General features: G+C 42.8%; 2 protein-coding genes across 5 annotated transcripts; both read left to right on the top strand.

Annotated features, from left to right (window-relative positions):
* Positions 1 to 1,546: 1,546 nt before the first annotated feature.
* tubb5 (tubulin, beta 5) lies at positions 1,547 to 5,899 on the top strand. Of its 2 annotated transcripts, none has more exons than XM_028424467.1 (5): positions 1,547 to 1,716; positions 4,046 to 4,154; positions 4,369 to 4,476; positions 4,558 to 4,802; positions 4,915 to 5,899. In XM_028424467.1, exons 1-5 carry the CDS (start codon positions 1,660 to 1,662, stop codon positions 5,725 to 5,727), a joined length of 1,332 nt encoding a protein of 443 aa, XP_028280268.1. In that variant the 5' UTR covers positions 1,547 to 1,659; the 3' UTR covers positions 5,728 to 5,899. The 2 variants fall into 2 exon arrangements, with proteins under 2 accessions (XP_028280268.1, XP_028280267.1); XM_028424466.1 differs by having other exon boundaries at positions 4,366 to 4,476.
* Positions 5,900 to 7,303: 1,404 nt separating this feature from the next.
* On the top strand, positions 7,304 to 15,762 carry mdc1 (mediator of DNA damage checkpoint 1). 3 transcript variants are annotated; one of them, XM_028424377.1, is made up of 12 exons: positions 7,304 to 7,368; positions 7,987 to 8,124; positions 8,211 to 8,789; positions 8,872 to 8,923; positions 9,046 to 10,253; positions 10,387 to 10,443; positions 10,553 to 13,587; positions 14,022 to 14,162; positions 14,414 to 14,596; positions 14,699 to 14,824; positions 15,234 to 15,344; positions 15,459 to 15,762. In XM_028424377.1, the coding sequence occupies exons 2-12, from the start codon at positions 7,989 to 7,991 to the stop codon at positions 15,660 to 15,662; spliced, it is 5,832 nt and encodes a 1,943-aa protein (XP_028280178.1). In that variant the 5' UTR covers positions 7,304 to 7,368; positions 7,987 to 7,988; the 3' UTR covers positions 15,663 to 15,762. The 3 variants fall into 3 exon arrangements, with proteins under 3 accessions (XP_028280178.1, XP_028280176.1, XP_028280177.1); XM_028424375.1 differs by having other exon boundaries at positions 10,384 to 10,443; XM_028424376.1 differs by lacking the exon at positions 7,304 to 7,368 and adding an exon at positions 7,753 to 7,830 and having other exon boundaries at positions 10,384 to 10,443.
* Positions 15,763 to 17,102: the final 1,340 nt, after the last annotated feature.

The following is a 17,102-nucleotide window of genomic DNA, read 5'->3' as shown; positions in this document are numbered from 1 at the left end:
TTTGAGTGTCTGTGACAAAACTGATTTCCACTGACTTTGAATAACGAGGCCTCAGTTGCCCGCTCTCGCGGCAAAGTCTGCGGCCCTGTCTGACCCTGCATTCTTACATAATGTTTTTTTTCTCTCTGCATTTGAGCGTCTGATTTTAAAAGCAGGATTTAGCACATAGCAGCCAAAAACACACCACTCGAAGCACATGATAACAAGTCTGGAAGAGTTAGTATACAATTTATGTTGTGAATAGTCATCCCAGTCATCTCAAACATGCTGTTTTTGCTTCAAAGCTTTTCTCAGCTACATTTAACACTGACATTTATATCAAAAACCCAACAGTGGATTTTCATTTACATTCTGTAATCCACTGTTAAAACTATATTCTGAACATTTTATAGATGTGATTTACTTCTGTTTTTTCTTATGGTCTGAGAATCGAGAGCTGAAGCCTGGCTCCAGCCTGGCTGGACTATGTCTTACCTCTGTGTAAGACATAGTCCAGCCAGGCTGGAGCCAGGTAGGTAGGAAAAGTAAATAAACGTATCACTGCAAAATGTATGGCCTTAAAAAATTTATGACACATCATTTAAATCAGCTCGTCTCCACCTGGGGTTTGTTGGTGTGCCCCCCAAACTTGACATACTGGGGTGTCCTGTGCTGGAAGTATAGTGGCTGGGTGCAAGGTAATGGTAAGTGCAGGGTCACCCCCACCCAATACCTTCTCTGCAGCATGGTCTCATGGAAGTGGAGACTGGGTGGGTGACACTCCCAAACTCCACCTCCTGCATTGTCATCTCCTGGAGGTAGCCCTCAAGAGGATGCAGCAGGAGGTGATGGATGGGTCAGTCTATAATGAACCAAAACATGTTGATCAGTGTGAAGGAGTTGACTGCAGATGGAGTGCAGTCACAAAGGAGGAAAGTAAAAGTCCATCAGATTTCTTTATTGAGCTTTTATTTTGGAAAGTCATCTGACTGGCAGTACAATAATAAGTTTCACCAAAAGCCAAAGCTCTGCAGAAAGTGGCCAGGCACACTATTTATTAAAAAAAATCACAGTAAATTATTAGACTTGTTGGTTGTGTTCATTTATTTAAATATTTTGTACTTTAAACTTATTTTTTCTACAAATGACATTTAATCTATGTTCTCGATTTATAACTCCACATTTTTGGACACAATGCCAGACTGGCCCTGGCCGCAGAGGCTAAGAGCTGACTGACCTTCTCCCCAGAGTGTGTTGTAATGTTACCATCTGTTTTCTCCGCAGAAGGACATACATTTATGATTAGTCATCCTCCTCTGGTTGCTGACAATCAGCTATAATGTATCTTACTGCGTATTTAAGGCCAGCAGCTGGTAAAACTCTGCTCAATCTCCCATCTAATTCCCACTCCCTGATCCCGCAGCTGCGTCGCTCCTCCTCTTCCTCCTCCTCCTCCACCGCCGGCTCTGGCTTGGTCCTTGCTCGCAGCCAATCATCGTGCGCAGCAGCTGGGTCTGTGTCTGGCCCCGCCCACAGCCCGGCCCCAGTCTGGCTCTGGAAGCCCTCCAACATTATAAATCCATTGTCCGGCACGTTCACCCAAGTTTGCGGTCGGCTCCTCGTGCACAGCAACTATCGTTGTTTTTTAATCTCATCGTTTTTAAGAATTTCACGTCCAATATGAGGGAAATCGTGCACATCCAGGCCGGCCAGTGCGGCAACCAGATTGGTGCCAAGGTAAGAAAATTAGACATAAAAGTGTTTATAATATTTTCTATTCTTTTTTTGCAGTCATAAAATAATGGTCATTGATAAAAAAAGACTTTATATGGCTGATGATATATGAAGGTTATTATCATATTTGGCGTCAAAGAGCGCAAATAAAAATCTTTTCATATAGACCATATTTTTGAGTCTTTGACATCAGAAAATGTAAGTTAGCAGTTTCTGTCTGAATCTTGTGCACTGCGGTAACTGGTGGGTGTGGAGCAGCAGGCAGCGCCAGCTTGCATTAAAATAACGGTATAACGGGGCTCTTGTGTGTCTCGACGGGTTTTGTTCACACAACACCGGGCGTGTCTGCGTCCCAACACTTTGGATTCAGCTGACCTCAAGACATTGTCTTGGCAAACGAAAAAAAAGAGAGAGTCTATTCTTCAGTTGTCTGAGCCCTCAGTCAGTCAGTCTGTCAGCCCACTCTGCTCCTTTCTTTGTCTTGCACAGGCAGAAATGACTGGTTTTTCAGACAAAGAGCAGGACCTGGGATGAGAGTCCTGCTTATATATTTTTTTCACTGATGACTGATAGATCAATATGAAATATCGATCGGATTTCATGTCTACAGGCTGTAGAGGCAGACTACAGTTTATGCTGTGGAGAAAGCAGCTGGAGCTGTGGAAGGGTGTGGCATGCATAATTGACATAAGGACCTTTAAAAAAGGAAAAAACCCCTCCTGTACCTAATTAATGATTTTTATATGTACTTTAAATGCACTACACTTAATAGTGAAGCAGTTTAAATACATAATCCACCCAGTCTGACAGCAACAATTGCAGTGTGCTATGGATTGTCTTCTCGGCCCATTATTATCCTTGTCTTACCGTCTCCTTTTGTTTCACAGCTGATCATTTGCTGCAGACAGCATATGTTTAAGTAGGGCATCTCGTGCAGAAATCTTGGCTGGGTACTCTGATATAAAACCACATTAACAATGGCCCATTTTTTATTTCTGGTTATTGTCGATGCTCTACTGACAGAGATGCCCGTGTCCTGGAAAGCCGGGCCTTTCTTTGTAATCAATGTAGCCAAATTAGGGGTCGGGTGGGGGAGGAATAGAGGAAACAGCTGATGCACAGTGGGTGAAGTCACTGGGTTCTTCTCAGTTGACTTATTGTTGGCAGTGTCTTGGATAGATGATTGAGGGAAATTAACTTTATAATTGCCCAATTAGTTTTTTTAATTGAATTTGTATAGCAACCCCATTGAATATATAGTATAGAAGCCCAATAAATGTTTTTTTGTCAATATATTAATGCAGTACATATTTATCCCACTGTGGGATTTCAGTCTTTGTGTTTGCCAAAATATCGAGTAGAGTGACAGTGTGGCTGCCCAGTTGTTTCCATTCCCCCAGGACTCATTGACTCTGATGTCCAGTGGATATGATTGACAGAACTGCTGAAAGGCCACATTGTGGTGAATTAGGTCAGGGTGTGGCATTTCTTTCTTGCTTATTGTCCTCATTCTTTCACTGTGATTATATTCTTACTTTACTGAAGGCCATCTACTGCATCACTGTCAACTGTCAGTCAGCTTCTCTGTTTTTTTTAGACTTTATTTGAGTCTTTATTCTGCTGTGCTTTGATCTCCCTTGAATTAAGGTCACTTGGTCATTTTTGTTTTACATGGTCTTATTTAAATGTCATGATACTTAGCCTGCAGCCGACCCTCAATCTCTTAAGTACTGAGCTGCTATACAGCCCGCTTATCCAGATTACTCCAAATCCTCCTATTGCTGCTGCTAACAGAAAATCACTGGCTTTATGACAAGAAAACATCTTAGTTGGAGGATATGAAAAACATGCATGCAGATGACTGCCTACAGTATGGCCACACTCGCTTTTTGTGTTTAACCCACTGTGTAAGAGATCTGAGTGCGGCCTTTAAGGAGTGAACAAGACATGATACATACAGATCTGAAGACAATCGGCGTCTTCACTGTAGTGTGTCTGCCTGCAAAGGGAGTTTATTTTCAGTTTGGCCTTCGGGAGTGATCTGTAGCTCCTTTGTGCTCCCTCCTTTGCATCTTGCATATGAGAAGAAAAACAACTGCATTCTGCTGGGTCATCTGTTAATGACTGTGGAAATATTAACAGCTGCACTGTTGCATATGGGTTTAGATACGGCATGCAGAAATGAAGGAAAATTCATTTTTTTCCATCTGGACAAAAAATGCACACCCACTGCTGTTATCCTCATTTAAAACCCCCAGTCCTTTAAACCGCATGGATACATATTTTTATTGTAAGTAGCTGTCATGTGATACCTGCCATTTTGTGTCTACAGTTCTGGGAAGTGATCAGCGATGAGCACGGCATCGATCCCACTGGGACTTACCACGGAGACAGTGACCTGCAGCTGGACAGGATCAGCGTTTACTACAATGAGGCCACAGGTTAGCTGACCGCTGGAATATGTAAATGTTTTTTTTATAAGAAGTTGATATTTTCCAATTTTAATGTGTAACATGGGACTTGTCATGCATGGATTTCCTCACATTCTATGCCTTGTGTAAAGACTGTACTTCCTGTGTAACTGAGCTGGTATATTTTCTTTTCTGTTCTCTTTCTTTCTCTCCTTGTCTTCTCTCGTTCTCTTATGTGGAGGAGGTAAATATGTGCCTCGAGCCATTCTGGTTGACTTGGAGCCGGGCACCATGGACTCTGTGAGGTCTGGACCCTTCGGGCAGATCTTCAGGCCTGACAATTTTGTGTTTGGTAGGTGGAATAAAGACATAGTATAAGTTCTTATCTACAGGGAGAGACAATGGCTCATCAGTGTGTCAATTTCCCCTTCAGGTCAGAGTGGTGCTGGAAACAACTGGGCCAAGGGTCACTACACAGAGGGAGCCGAGCTGGTGGACTCAGTCCTGGATGTGGTCCGTAAAGAGTCTGAGAGCTGCGACTGCCTGCAGGGCTTCCAGCTCACCCACTCTCTTGGTGGTGGAACTGGATCTGGTATGGGAACCCTGCTCATCAGCAAGATACGTGAGGAGTACCCAGACCGTATCATGAACACCTTCAGTGTGGTGCCTTCCCCGAAGGTAATATACTCTTGTGATAGCACATGGCAAATTTTGGTTTTAATATTAGCTTGGTTTGCCTGAAGCATCTCCTAACATCACAAGACTGAATAAAAGTTCTTTGTGTTCTCAGGTGTCTGACACAGTGGTTGAACCCTACAATGCAACCCTGTCAGTCCACCAGCTCGTAGAGAACACAGATGAAACCTACTGCATTGACAACGAGGCTCTGTATGACATTTGCTTCCGCACTCTGAAGCTGACCACACCAACCTACGGAGACCTAAACCACTTGGTGTCTGCCACCATGAGTGGAGTCACTACCTGCCTTCGTTTCCCTGGCCAGCTCAATGCTGATCTCCGCAAACTGGCTGTCAACATGGTGCCTTTCCCCCGTTTGCACTTCTTCATGCCTGGCTTTGCTCCCCTGACCAGCAGGGGCAGCCAGCAGTACCGTGCCCTCACAGTTCCCGAGCTCACCCAGCAGGTGTTTGATGCCAAGAATATGATGGCTGCATGTGATCCACGCCACGGCCGCTACCTGACAGTTGCTGCTGTGTTCCGTGGCCGCATGTCCATGAAGGAGGTTGATGAGCAGATGCTCAATGTGCAGAACAAGAACAGCAGCTACTTTGTTGAATGGATCCCCAACAACGTCAAGACCGCCGTCTGTGACATTCCACCCCGTGGCCTCAAGATGGCCGTCACTTTCATCGGTAACAGCACGGCCATCCAGGAGCTGTTCAAGCGCATCTCCGAGCAGTTTACAGCCATGTTCCGCCGTAAGGCCTTCTTGCATTGGTACACAGGTGAAGGCATGGATGAGATGGAATTCACTGAAGCAGAGAGTAACATGAATGATCTGGTGTCTGAATACCAGCAGTACCAGGATGCCACTGCTGAGGAAGAGGGTGAATTTGAGGAAGAGGCCGAAGAGGATGCTTGAAGATAAAGATGTGAAGGTCAAGACATCAATGCCAAAACAAAAAACAAAAAATAATCAAACCACAAGTAACCAAGTAACCAACATAGCGTCAAGAGCATTGCTAGAATCAAACTTTAGCGTACATTAGATATCCCTTGTCATTCAATGCAAATAAATCTTTCAAAATTTAAAACTTGTTTCTCTGTCATTCATACTTGCAAACTTCTACTACATTTAAAGAAAAAGCCAAAAGGATTCACAATCACAGTAATTTAACAAATGAATGGTTGGGATGTGCACTTATCCTTTGTTACTCATTAAAAACCAGTGGTGGAGGAAGTACTGAAGCTTGGTACCTAAGTAAAAGTACAATTACCCAGCAAAATATATACTCAAGTAAAAGTAGAAGTGCTACATCAACAATCCTGCTTAAGGAAAAGTCTTCAGTACTTACTTTTAAATGTACTCACGCATCGAATATATATTATTGATTTTCATTGCAAAGGGTATCTGATCAGGTTAAAATAATCAAAGAAATCATGTTAAAATTAAAATGGACAATGTGTAGTTAATTTACATTTTCAGTACAGAACCAGCTATGGACAAGTCTGTGTGTCATGAGGCAGGCTGTGGACATCAAGTGAACAGAGAGGCTGCTAATAAAAAAACAGGCATTCACCATTTTTACTGTGTAAGTATTCCTGCTTTAGATTAATGTTATGATTATTGTTAATCAGACATTAATGGATTAGCAGACAGTAGCTAACTAGTTAGCTAACTGAGTCAGTGCACCAGCATCATGATTAAGACACATTATAAAAACACAGCTGGCAGCGTGACACCACCTCCATGCAGAGTCTGACCTCACATCAGTCCAGCACTGTGTTCATAAAATGTAACAAGTAACTACAAACACTGTAGAAATGTGGTGGAGTAGAAAGTACAGATAATAGCTGCAAAATGTAGTGGAGTAAAAGTACTAAGTATGCACTATTATTTTTTTACTTAAGTAAAGTAGAAATACATAGATATTTACTTAAGTCCTGTAACAAAGTACAAATACTTAGTTACTTTCCACCACTGTTGATAACAGGTTACTTCAGCAGAAAAACCACTGAAACTCTTACTTGAATCACCATTGTGCATATTTATACCAAGAAAATTACTTAAAACTAACGATTATTATAGTGACATTCCAGTAGTATATCTGGTTGTATATGCTTGTTAGAGTCATGTTTCACATTAGCTGCATCATTTTTGGCAGAATAACTTTGCTTAACTTAAACTTGGTTTTGTAGTTACCATTGCATAGGAAATACGTAAAAGTGCTTAATGCTACTTCAGGGTATAACTTTGTCTAAGCGTTACTATTTTATATAGTGATTACTGTACTTCCCGATCCAATATTTGGGTACTGTTTCTTTAAATGTATAGCGGAGAGCGCGAAAATAAACGTATACGCTGTGATGCTGTGATTTCTTTTACTCCAATCAGTGAAGCGCAGAGAAGGGGGGAGTTTTAGCTAACCAATAACAAAAGACTTTGGTGTGAGTGATAGTTCAGATTGACCAATCTTTGCGTTAGAAACGCCTCATGTGGGCGTTCCAGGATGTACTGGAACTTTTTTGTTTATCTCCACGGGGTAAAACAAGTCGTGTACAGGTAGGATAATAACAACTCATTTAAACGGACGCAAACACAAAAATATAAACACACATACATCGCAAACTAAGCTAAAGTGATAAAGCTAGCAGTGCTATTATCATTTTATAATGCTGCTGCCCTCTATAGTTTTAACGTACTTACGTTGACAGTTAAAGAAATTGTAATTTCACGCACCAATCATGGTCAAACAGGACACACACCCAACGGCAAATACAGATGAATATCTTAGATGTTATGACTTGAATTTGTGGTGTTTAAACTGACACTTGCATCGCCATTTATTTTATTTTTATGTTGACCGGAAGTGGGTTGTCTCTGTAAGACGGTTGATTCATACACGTTTAATAAGTTATAGCTGCACAGTTTGGCGCTGTTTAGTTCATTGCTACACACTGGATTGTAGCAAATACACTCAGCTGGGAAAGCATGGCTAAGTAGTTCACGATTAACGCATTTTAAGTACGCTAGAAATAAACAAATTTGCTACTTAGGCTAAGGTTAGCTATACTCAGTCTCTCGCTAATAGGCATTTCAGGCCATGTTGTTAAAGCTAATTTAAGCTAACGCCGGTGGGAATAGCTGGTCTAAATACCAGATTTTGTGTCTTCATAACAGTCATGGATGCTACTCAGATGATCGATGATTCAGTCCTGGAATCAGATGATGAAGAAAATGACGAAGAGAATGAAAACAACAGGGGACGACCATTAGCTAAGCTGTGCATTTTAAGAAATGAACACATCCCTCAGACAGGTGAGTAGCTTACTGCTTTGGTAAACTGTTAATTTAAGGCTTACATGACTTTGCATTTCTAATTATGGATGCTCTCTGTCACCTAGAGTTGCCGCTGTTTCTGGGAGATAATGTGCTCGGCCGTGACCCCAACACCTGCACCCTGCCCCTGTCAGCATCCTCAGTATCCAAGCAGCATGCTACCATCTGCATCTCTGTCTACAGGCGAAGAGGTTGTCTCAGTAAAGTGGACGTGGAAGCTTTGGTGTGGGATCTAGGGAGCATGAATGGGACCCGAAAAGGACGCTTAAAGCTGACTCCTAATGTACGCTATGCCCTCAGCGAAGGTGACAGTTTGGTGTTGGCAGACATCCCGTGTCAGTATTTTAGCTACAATGTAGACTCTTCTCAAGGGGACACGTGGACCCCTGTGAGCAGAAAATCAGGGGTAAAGGCCAAGTTGCCAGATGCCTCGAGAGAAAAGGAAGGTGACATTACTTACAGCAAGAAATGTGTCAATGGTGGTGCAGAGGACAAAGGGCCATTAAAGAAGACTCCTGCCAAAGCCAGTTGTCTGTCTTTTGAGCAAACTCCAACCCAGCCACAGGGGACATTGGTCCCTGAATCTGACTCAGGCTCAGATAGTGAAAATTCGGAAGCTGAAGACAGGAGACGCAAAGCTCTTGGTATATAAATTATATACATTAGCATACAAGTGAAGCTCTATGTTTTGCACCTGATGTTTATTTATTTTTCATTATTTTGCAGCATCTGATTCTGACTCTTTCTTGAGTCCCACAAACAAAATTGTTCCTGAAAGGTACTTAAAAAAGCAAGTGTATCCATATATTTATAGCACTGGCATATTTAGTGCCTGTCAGTTAATTTTGACTTCAATTTCTTTTTGTAATGTTTGTTACCCTGCTTTTCTCTCTTTTACAGTGAGGACGAAAGTTCAGTCACACCATCCTCTTTCACTAAAAATAAGCCGTATAAAGGTTTCAACTTCAGCACCAAGGAGACAGATGTAAATGTGGGGCGACAGCAGCCAAACACAACAACGGCACTTGCAGTTGTGGATGACAGTGAAGAGGAGGAAGAAGGAGAAGCACAGGGAGGGATTAAGTCTAAAGAAAGTGGACAGCATGTGCCAGTGAAACAGGAAAGCACTGTCAGTTTTACAAGAGAAGATGAATTGCCTGCGTCTAAACCAATGGCCTTTAAAGATGTGATCCCTGCTTTAAGCATGGACAGTGACACCGATTTGGAAGAAGGGGAGGAAAGGGTGGTGTCGTCAGGACCTGTGACTTTGACTACGAACCAAAAATATGATCGGCCACCAAACACAGTCCAGTTTCATATGGACAGTGATACAGAAGAGGATGAGGATGTTTCAGGTAAAACTTCATCTAAAGAGAAACACTCCTCTGTTATTTCAGTTATTCAGCCTAAGGGCATCACCATGGACAGTGACACTGATGTGGACGATGCTGACGCTGCTGCGTCAGATGCTACCTCAAAAACAAAGCCCACACCCCCAACTGACACTGCGGCTTCAATTCAGCTGAAGGATTTCCACCTAGACAGTGACACAGATGTTGATGATGAGGAAGATGAGGAATGTGGGACAAAAAATTTTGAAACTGATGAAACACCAAACAAATTAGATATACAGACTGCAGTGCCTCAGTCTATCCCTACCGCTCCTCAGAACCTCAATTCAGACAGTGACACAGATGATGAAGCTATCCCGGCCCCTGCTATCAATAAACTCCCAGTAGTTGCACCATCATGCACCAATGCAATTGCAGGAGCTGATTTGTGTATTTTGTCTGACAGTGACACAGATGTAGAAGGCAATTCTTCTCTGATTATGCCTGTAGCTGGCACATCCTTGTCAGTCTCTCCCAGACCAGAGGCCCTTCATTCAGATTCTGATGCAGCCACAGATATAGATGAGTCCATCATGCCCCCTGCTGGGGCAAATCCAGCTCACCCTAAAGTGGACGGTGAAACAGTTGTGGATGATAAAACGGGAGGTGGTGAAGAGGCAGGTGAGGATGCTGAGATTCCTACTTTACAGAGGGAATTTACTCCTGGGTTGCCAGCACCCTTTCTGCAGAACTGCTCTACTCCCGTACAGATCCAAGGTAAGCAGTCAGTTAATGTTACTATTGATGATACATTAAAATAGTTGGAAACACAAAATCATCTTTGCCGCTCTCAAATGAATTTGTCTCAAATGATTGCTGCTAAGTTTCTTTATTCTTACTTTAAAAGGAGAAGTGGAAGGCATGGAGACTCAAACTTTTATCAGTCCCTCCTCTGATGCATTTAGATGTAAGTGAATTACTTTTCATTCAGCATATATGATGATTTCATAGTCAGTGGGTACATCATAGGAAAAATATTTATGTTGGCTGTATCTTGCTATTTTGTCCCCCTTCAGGTGCAGTTGCTTCTGCTGTAAGGCCTGCAGTGTTGTCTTCCTGTTCAGAGAGCCAAGATGAGGACTTTGTGGTGGCTGAGACGCAGTCTTTCGTACTTCAGAGCCGAGATCGTCTGAGTAGCATGGAACCCACCCAAGCTTTTGTGGTTGATTCTTCTGGTGACAAAAAAGATGAACAGTCCTGCAGGGAAGAGTCTTTCCAACTGGGATTGTCTGACAGCAGCCACCTGCAGTGTCAAGACCAGGCTGTAGCCATGGAGAGCACCCAAGCATTTGTCTCTGTGGGAAAGAGTCTAAATCTAGATGATACCCAAGTGTATGCTGCCATAACAGCTGCAGACACAACCTCTGTAGGAAATGACCTAAGCCCAGAACCTATGCAGCCCTATGAAGAGAATGAGAAGCCTGCCAGATGTGCAGTAGAGCCTGAAAGGGTAGACATGGCCCTAGAAGCAACACAAGCATATCTTTCAGATTCCCTCAATGATCAAGAGGACAATACAGATGAAGACAGACAAAATGCAGCTACTACTGAGACTGGCATCTCATCCACTCTTGCTATGGCTGAAACTCAACAAATGTTTACCGGTGTCAATAGAGAAAGTGATGATGATGATGATTCATTCCCAGGTCCACAAAAAAGAACTACAGAGCCACTGAAGCTTGAAGAGGAGCAGACACAGCCAATGCTTGTTGGTGTTGATGAAACACAGCCCATGGCTATAAGTGAAGATGATGATAGTGATGTTACAGATTTGGTGCCACGGCCACGAAAGAGAAAATCAAAGCAGCTTCATCTTGAAGACGAGGAGACTCCACAGTTATTAAATTCTGAAATCTCAGTTGCTGAAACCCAACCCATGTCTGCATGTGAAGATAATGATGAGGATGAAGACTCAATGCCATGCATTCGAAACAGGAAAGCAAAACAACTGCAATTCGAAGAAGAACAGACACAGCCCCTCGTTAGTTCTGAAGTCTCTGCCGTTGAAACCCAGCCATTTGTGACAGATGAACATGAGGAAAGTGGGGAGGATGACACGGGAAAGGAAACAGCCCTACAGCCTAAGAAGAGGAAGGGAAGATCCTTTGCAACATTTACAGAGGAGAAGGGGTCTGTACCTCCAAAGAGACGGACACAAGTGGAGAGTAAAACACTGCCAAGTATCAGAGGAAGGAGAAGAAGAGCCAGACCTGACGATGATGACAATGACAACAGTGAGGAAGATGTAAAGCAGAACAACAGAGCAAGAGGAAAAAGAACTTTAAAGCAACAGAAAATTGATGAAAGAAAGGGGAAACAGGAGGAGATGGAAAGAAAAGAAAAGGAAGAACAAGAAAGACTGCAGGCAGAAAATGCAGAAAGAATGAGACTTGAGGAAGAGAGAATAGAGACGGAAAGAAAAGCACAAGAACTTCTGAAAACGGCGAAAAGGGAGCAGGAGGAGAAGCTCAAGAGGGAGAGGATGGAGAAGGAAGAGAGAGAGAGACAAGAGCATGAAAAGTTAGAAAGAGAAGAAAAAGAAAGGTTAGAGAGAGAAGAGAAGGAGAGACTAGAAAGAGAAGAAAAACAAAGGTTAGAAAGAGAAGAGAAGGAGAGATTAGAAAGAGAAGAAAAACAAAGGTTAGAAAGAGAAGAGAAGGAGAGATTAGAAAGGGAAGAAAATGAAAGGTTAGAAAAAGAAGAAAAGGAAAGGTTAGAAAGAGAAGAGATAAGGAAGTTAGAAATGGAAAGGAAGGAACAGGAAGAAAAAGAACAGTTGGAGATGGCAAAGAGGGAACAAGAAGAGAGACTTGAGAAGGAAAGAAAGGAGAAAGAAAAGGAGAGACTAGAGAGGGAAGCAAAGGAAAGGGAAGAAAGAGAGAATCTGGAGAAAGAACGAGAAAACAAGGAAGAGGAAAACAAATCTAAAGCACCTGCAAGAGGTCGAAGAACAAACAGAAGAACAATCGCTGCCCCATGTGCACCAGAGCCAGACTCGACGAATGATGATTTCCCAGCAAGAAGAACCAGATCCCGCTCAAACTCTTCCAACTCAGTCAGCTCAGAGGTGTCTGCTTCAAGTGTCAGCACTCTGGAAAGCACAGGAAGAGGCCGTGGAAGAGGAGCAAAGAGGATCAGCGCACCGCCCCAAACAACCGCAACCAGAAGCAGCCGTCGAAGGACAGCAGTGGCTGCTGGGCCACCCGAGCAAGATGGAGATGAATTTTCTCCTCTTTCAAGGTCCAACTCATCTAACTCCCTCAACTCTGAGATTTCCAGCTGCAGTGTAAGCTCTCAAAGTAGAGGAAGAGGAGGTAGACAGAGAGGAAGAGGGAGAAAAACAGAACCAAACCCAGACTCTGTCCCTCCTCAGAGTGATGCAGCTCCCAAACCTGTGGTCAGAAACACGAAGAGCAGGAAAACAGAAGGATTTTCTAGTGAGGCTCTCCAAAAAGATGAAAGAGTGACGCCAGATTCTCAGCAGGCCAGTACCACTAGGGGGCGACGACAGGCCAATACAAATGTCTCTGTACCTGCAGAAGAGGAAGACCGGGTAAAACAAAAGGATGGATGTGCCGGTGAGGAGTCACTTGTGCCTAAAGGGAATGCCAGGGGGAAAGGCCAAAAAGAAAATAGTGAAACTGCAGAGGAACCAGTAGATGGTGAATCGCCCCAAGACAAAAGAAAAGGAAGTAAGGGAGAGTTTCAGGCAAACACAGAAGTGCATTCCAGCTGTGGCTCTAGCATTTCCAAAGGGAAAGAGAAAACCCCAAAAACAGAACCCGGAAAGGAAGAAACAAATGATGACAGTCCTGCTATTGTCCAAGCACAACGACAGGGACGCGCATCTAGCATTAGGTTGAAGAAAAGTGCAAAAGAATCTTCCACCCAAGAGGTGAAAGAGAGTGAGAAAATGGAGGTGGAGTTGACAGAGAAGAGAGCCAGAGGTCGGTCATCTGTGGTCCCAAAAAAGAAGAAGAAAGAGGAGCTGGAGGATAGTGGATCTTCAACCACTTCCATGAACCAGGATGCAAATGTCCAGGCATCACAGGTGACTAATTCCCTCCCCTTTCTGTCTGAGCAGGTTGTTGTTTTGAAACAACATTAAAGCTGAGAGGTAATCAGACAAAACGGAAAGCTAAGTGGTGTCTAATTAGTGTACAGGGCTTCCTGTTGTAAAGGAAGGCTTTTACCTTGGCTGAAGGCCACAGTGCATTTTTCTCTCCGTCAGCCTTTCTGATTATCATAATGTGTACCATCAACCTCAGGGACTGTCTCGATTTCCTCCGCTCTCTCAGCAGGAGCAGCCAAACCTGCTCTGCATGCACTGATGAATTAAGAGCTCACACAGTCACTTCCTACTCTAATGTTTTATGTTCTCTGTGCTTTCCTTTCTCCTGTTGTTCTCATCCTTATCCTTGTGTGTTTCATGCTTTTTCTCTGGTCTGCTCATTCTTGCTTTGTTTTTTTCTCCTTCCTTTTCAGCTGCGTCAGACTCCAACTAGCGGTGCATCCCGAAAGCGTCAAGCTCCTGCAGAATCTTTTCTTGTGGCAAAGAGTCCTCGCTCCTCCTCTGCTTCCCCTGCAACTAGTGGTCGACTGCAAGCAGCAGGCCAAACCTACAAGGTGATTGTCTTGGTATACCTGTCCAGAAAATATGCTTGAGGAATTCTTAGCCTATCCCTAGATGAGAAGATTGATACCACATAGACAGTTACACATGTTTAGCCCACATTAGCATACAGCAGGTATTGGAATGAAGTTTAAACAAAGTTCCAATACCTACTTCCATCACAAAGCTTATTCAAACCCTCAATCTTTTTTTCTAAAAGTTGTCTGTGTGTGTGTGGTTTTAACCTCAAAATGTCATTTGTCAGGTGCTGTTCACAGGGGTGGTGGATGAAGCAGGGGAGAGAGTGTTGACCCGTTTAGGAGGCAGCATGGCTAAAGACGTGGCTGACATGAACTGTCTGGTGACCGATAAAGTGCGCAGGACTGTGAAGTTCCTGTGTGCCGTGGCTAAAGGAGTTCCAATTGTCACCACAGACTGGCTGGTTAAGGTTGGTTTCTACAGCAGCAGTTAGAAAATGATCTCAGATACATGCAGGCATTTGTAAACAGACAAATGGTACACACCCTTTCCTCGTTTCTCTGTGTTTCAGAGTGGCAAAGCTGGGAGCTTCCTGTCTCCTAATGCTTTCCTTGTGAAGGATCCAGAGCAGGAGGGGAAGTTTAAATTCTGCTTGCAGGAGTCTCTGAGGATTGCCAGCAGTCAGCTCCTCTTACAGGTACTCACGTTCCTCTACTAGAGGTTGACAGTATGTCATAGTAGTGTTTCCCATGGAGGATGAGCACAGAGGTGGTGGGAAAATATTGATGGTGACAAACAGGAAGTAATTGCTGGAATTCAAAAATGTTTATATCAGATGTGATACATACCTGCAAGCATTGCTTTAGGCTCGGCCTCTGAAATCTTTACAAGAGCAATTTTACATTTACTTTTAATGCATTATGTTTTATGTTTCTGCTAGACAAGGGTAGTTTGATACAGCACATTATGCTGCTAAGATTAGAGGGTAATACCAAATTACATTGCTAGGTGCCTTTGATTGATTTTTTTCCTCTCTTTCAGAGATTAAACAAAAATAGAGCGAATGGTTGACAAATGTCATTGTCTTCTGTCTTCTGCCTTCTCAGGGATATAAGATCCATGTTACAAAGTCAGTGAAGCCAGAGCCAGTTCAGATGAAAGACATCATTTCCACCAGTGGGGCCACCTTTCTACCAAAGATGCCCTCCTCTCATAAGGTATCAGCTGGGTATACTGACATGTGTGACACATAAATCAGCATTATTATTATGATACAGTTTTTCAGATTTCTTCATCATTCTAACTTCTTTTCTGTCACCTGGCTCTCTCAGCCTCAGACTCTAGTGATTTCCTGTGAGGAGGACTGGCTGCAATGCGGCCTGGCTAAATCGGCATCTATCCCTGTTGTCACAGCCGAGTTCATTCTTACGGGGATCTTACAGCAGAAAATTGACTTTGAGACCCATAAACTGTCTCCACCTGCAGCTAAACTGCAACCTGCAGTGGGCAGTGGGAGGAGCAGGAAGAAGACTTAGAGGTACACAGTGCTGTCTTTCCATCGTGTGCAATTTATTTCACGTTATTGGCCTTTAGTATCATTTGTGGAAAAAATAAAAAATGGATTTGTTGAATACAGCATTTTGTATGCATGCCATCAGTGCTGGAGGCTCGCTCATGTTTTTTTTTCAGTAACATCCTTCTCTTCTGCCTTGTACAAACTGTTGTTAAAGCTGCAGCTCTGCTGGTCGAGATGTAATTATTAGCCATTAAGAGCCCTTGTGACTCCAACCCCCCCCCCCCCCCCCCCCCCACACACACACACTTCCTCCCCCTTCACATCTCACAACAACGGCAGAGGAGCATGAATTAACACTGCTGAACTGCTGCTACTCTCCTCGTGCTTAGTGCTTCAGCTCCATCACCAGTTTGGCTGGTGGGTATGATGTGTTCCATGGAAGAAACATGCTTGTTTCCGGTCCTCATTAGAAGTGCACCGTGCCTTTTATAGTGAAATAATCATGGAATGACCAGCGTGTCCTGTCTCCATTATCCATCACTGCATACTCCAATAAGCCTTTATTCGATCAATACCTCCAGGGAAAGTAAGACACGGTGTTTCGCCTGACTGATGCTGCTTGTACATGAACATCTTACAGTGTGTGTTTTTGCAGTCCATTGTAATTTCTTTTTCACTACATGTAATTGTACTTAATTTGTACATAATTTGGTTTGTCAGTTTCAATGCTGTGGTGATGGATTGTTAACTACCTAGCTAATAATGAAGTTGGTATTTGTACTAAATCATGGCAGCCTTCTATGTTAGTAATGAAAACATTAAATATTTTCTATTAGCTGTTACTTATTTGCATTTACTATAGCGGGTCACACACATTTTTTCCACCTAATTACAGAGAACATCAAGTCTGTCTTATAGTGGAAAAAAGATTTTTAAGATGTTATTATGTTGTTTAGTCTCTTTCATTTGTTGATGAAGATTCTCAGTCATCCAGGTCATCATATGTAGAGCAGATTGAAGCAAGGCGTCTGGACTTGTAGTGTTTTCTTGAAGACGTTTCGCTTCTCATCCAAGCAGCGAAACGTTTTCAAGAAAACTCTACAAGTCCAGACACCTTGCTTCAATCTGCTCTCTTTCATTTTAATTTTTTTTTTTTTGCAGATGCACACTTGGTACTATTTTATCTGGTTTCGTAGTTTTTACCAATTACATTTTTAATTGGTTAATTAATTTAAGTTTCCTTAATTATTATTATCATATATGATCTGTTGCTTTCAATATAACTAATTGAAATTTATGAAATCAACATGGCAACCTTGAAGCTTTAAAATAAATAATCATGTCCTCAGTAAATAGATGGTAAAGCACCCCAGCCACTCAAATGTGAGTCTTTAAGAAACGTTATTTTATTATTGAATAGCTGGATTACATTTTGACAGATACGATGGGTAAGATAGTG

The sequence above is a fragment of the Parambassis ranga genome, chromosome 16 (assembly GCF_900634625.1).
Source record: "Parambassis ranga chromosome 16, fParRan2.1, whole genome shotgun sequence".
Lineage (NCBI taxonomy): Eukaryota > Metazoa > Chordata > Actinopteri > Ambassidae > Parambassis > Parambassis ranga.
This window is presented reverse-complemented; position numbering and strand designations above follow the sequence as displayed.

Excerpts from the sequence above, each read along its gene's own strand:
- mdc1 (XM_028424375.1), top strand. The coding sequence starts at position 7,989 with ATGGATGCTACTCAGATGATCGATGATTCAGTCCTGGAATCAGATGAT. Across the intron at positions 10,444-10,552 it reads CTCCTCTGATGCATTTAGAT|GTGCAGTTGCTTCTGCTGTA; the intron begins GTAAGTGAATTA and ends GTCCCCCTTCAG. Across the intron at positions 14,163-14,413 it reads CAGCAGGCCAAACCTACAAG|GTGCTGTTCACAGGGGTGGT; the intron begins GTGATTGTCTTG and ends GTCATTTGTCAG.
- tubb5 (XM_028424466.1), top strand. The coding sequence starts at position 1,660 with ATGAGGGAAATCGTGCACATCCAGGCCGGCCAGTGCGGCAACCAGATT. Across the intron at positions 1,717-4,045 it reads GCAACCAGATTGGTGCCAAG|TTCTGGGAAGTGATCAGCGA; the intron begins GTAAGAAAATTA and ends TTGTGTCTACAG. Across the intron at positions 4,803-4,914 it reads GTGTGGTGCCTTCCCCGAAG|GTGTCTGACACAGTGGTTGA; the intron begins GTAATATACTCT and ends TTGTGTTCTCAG.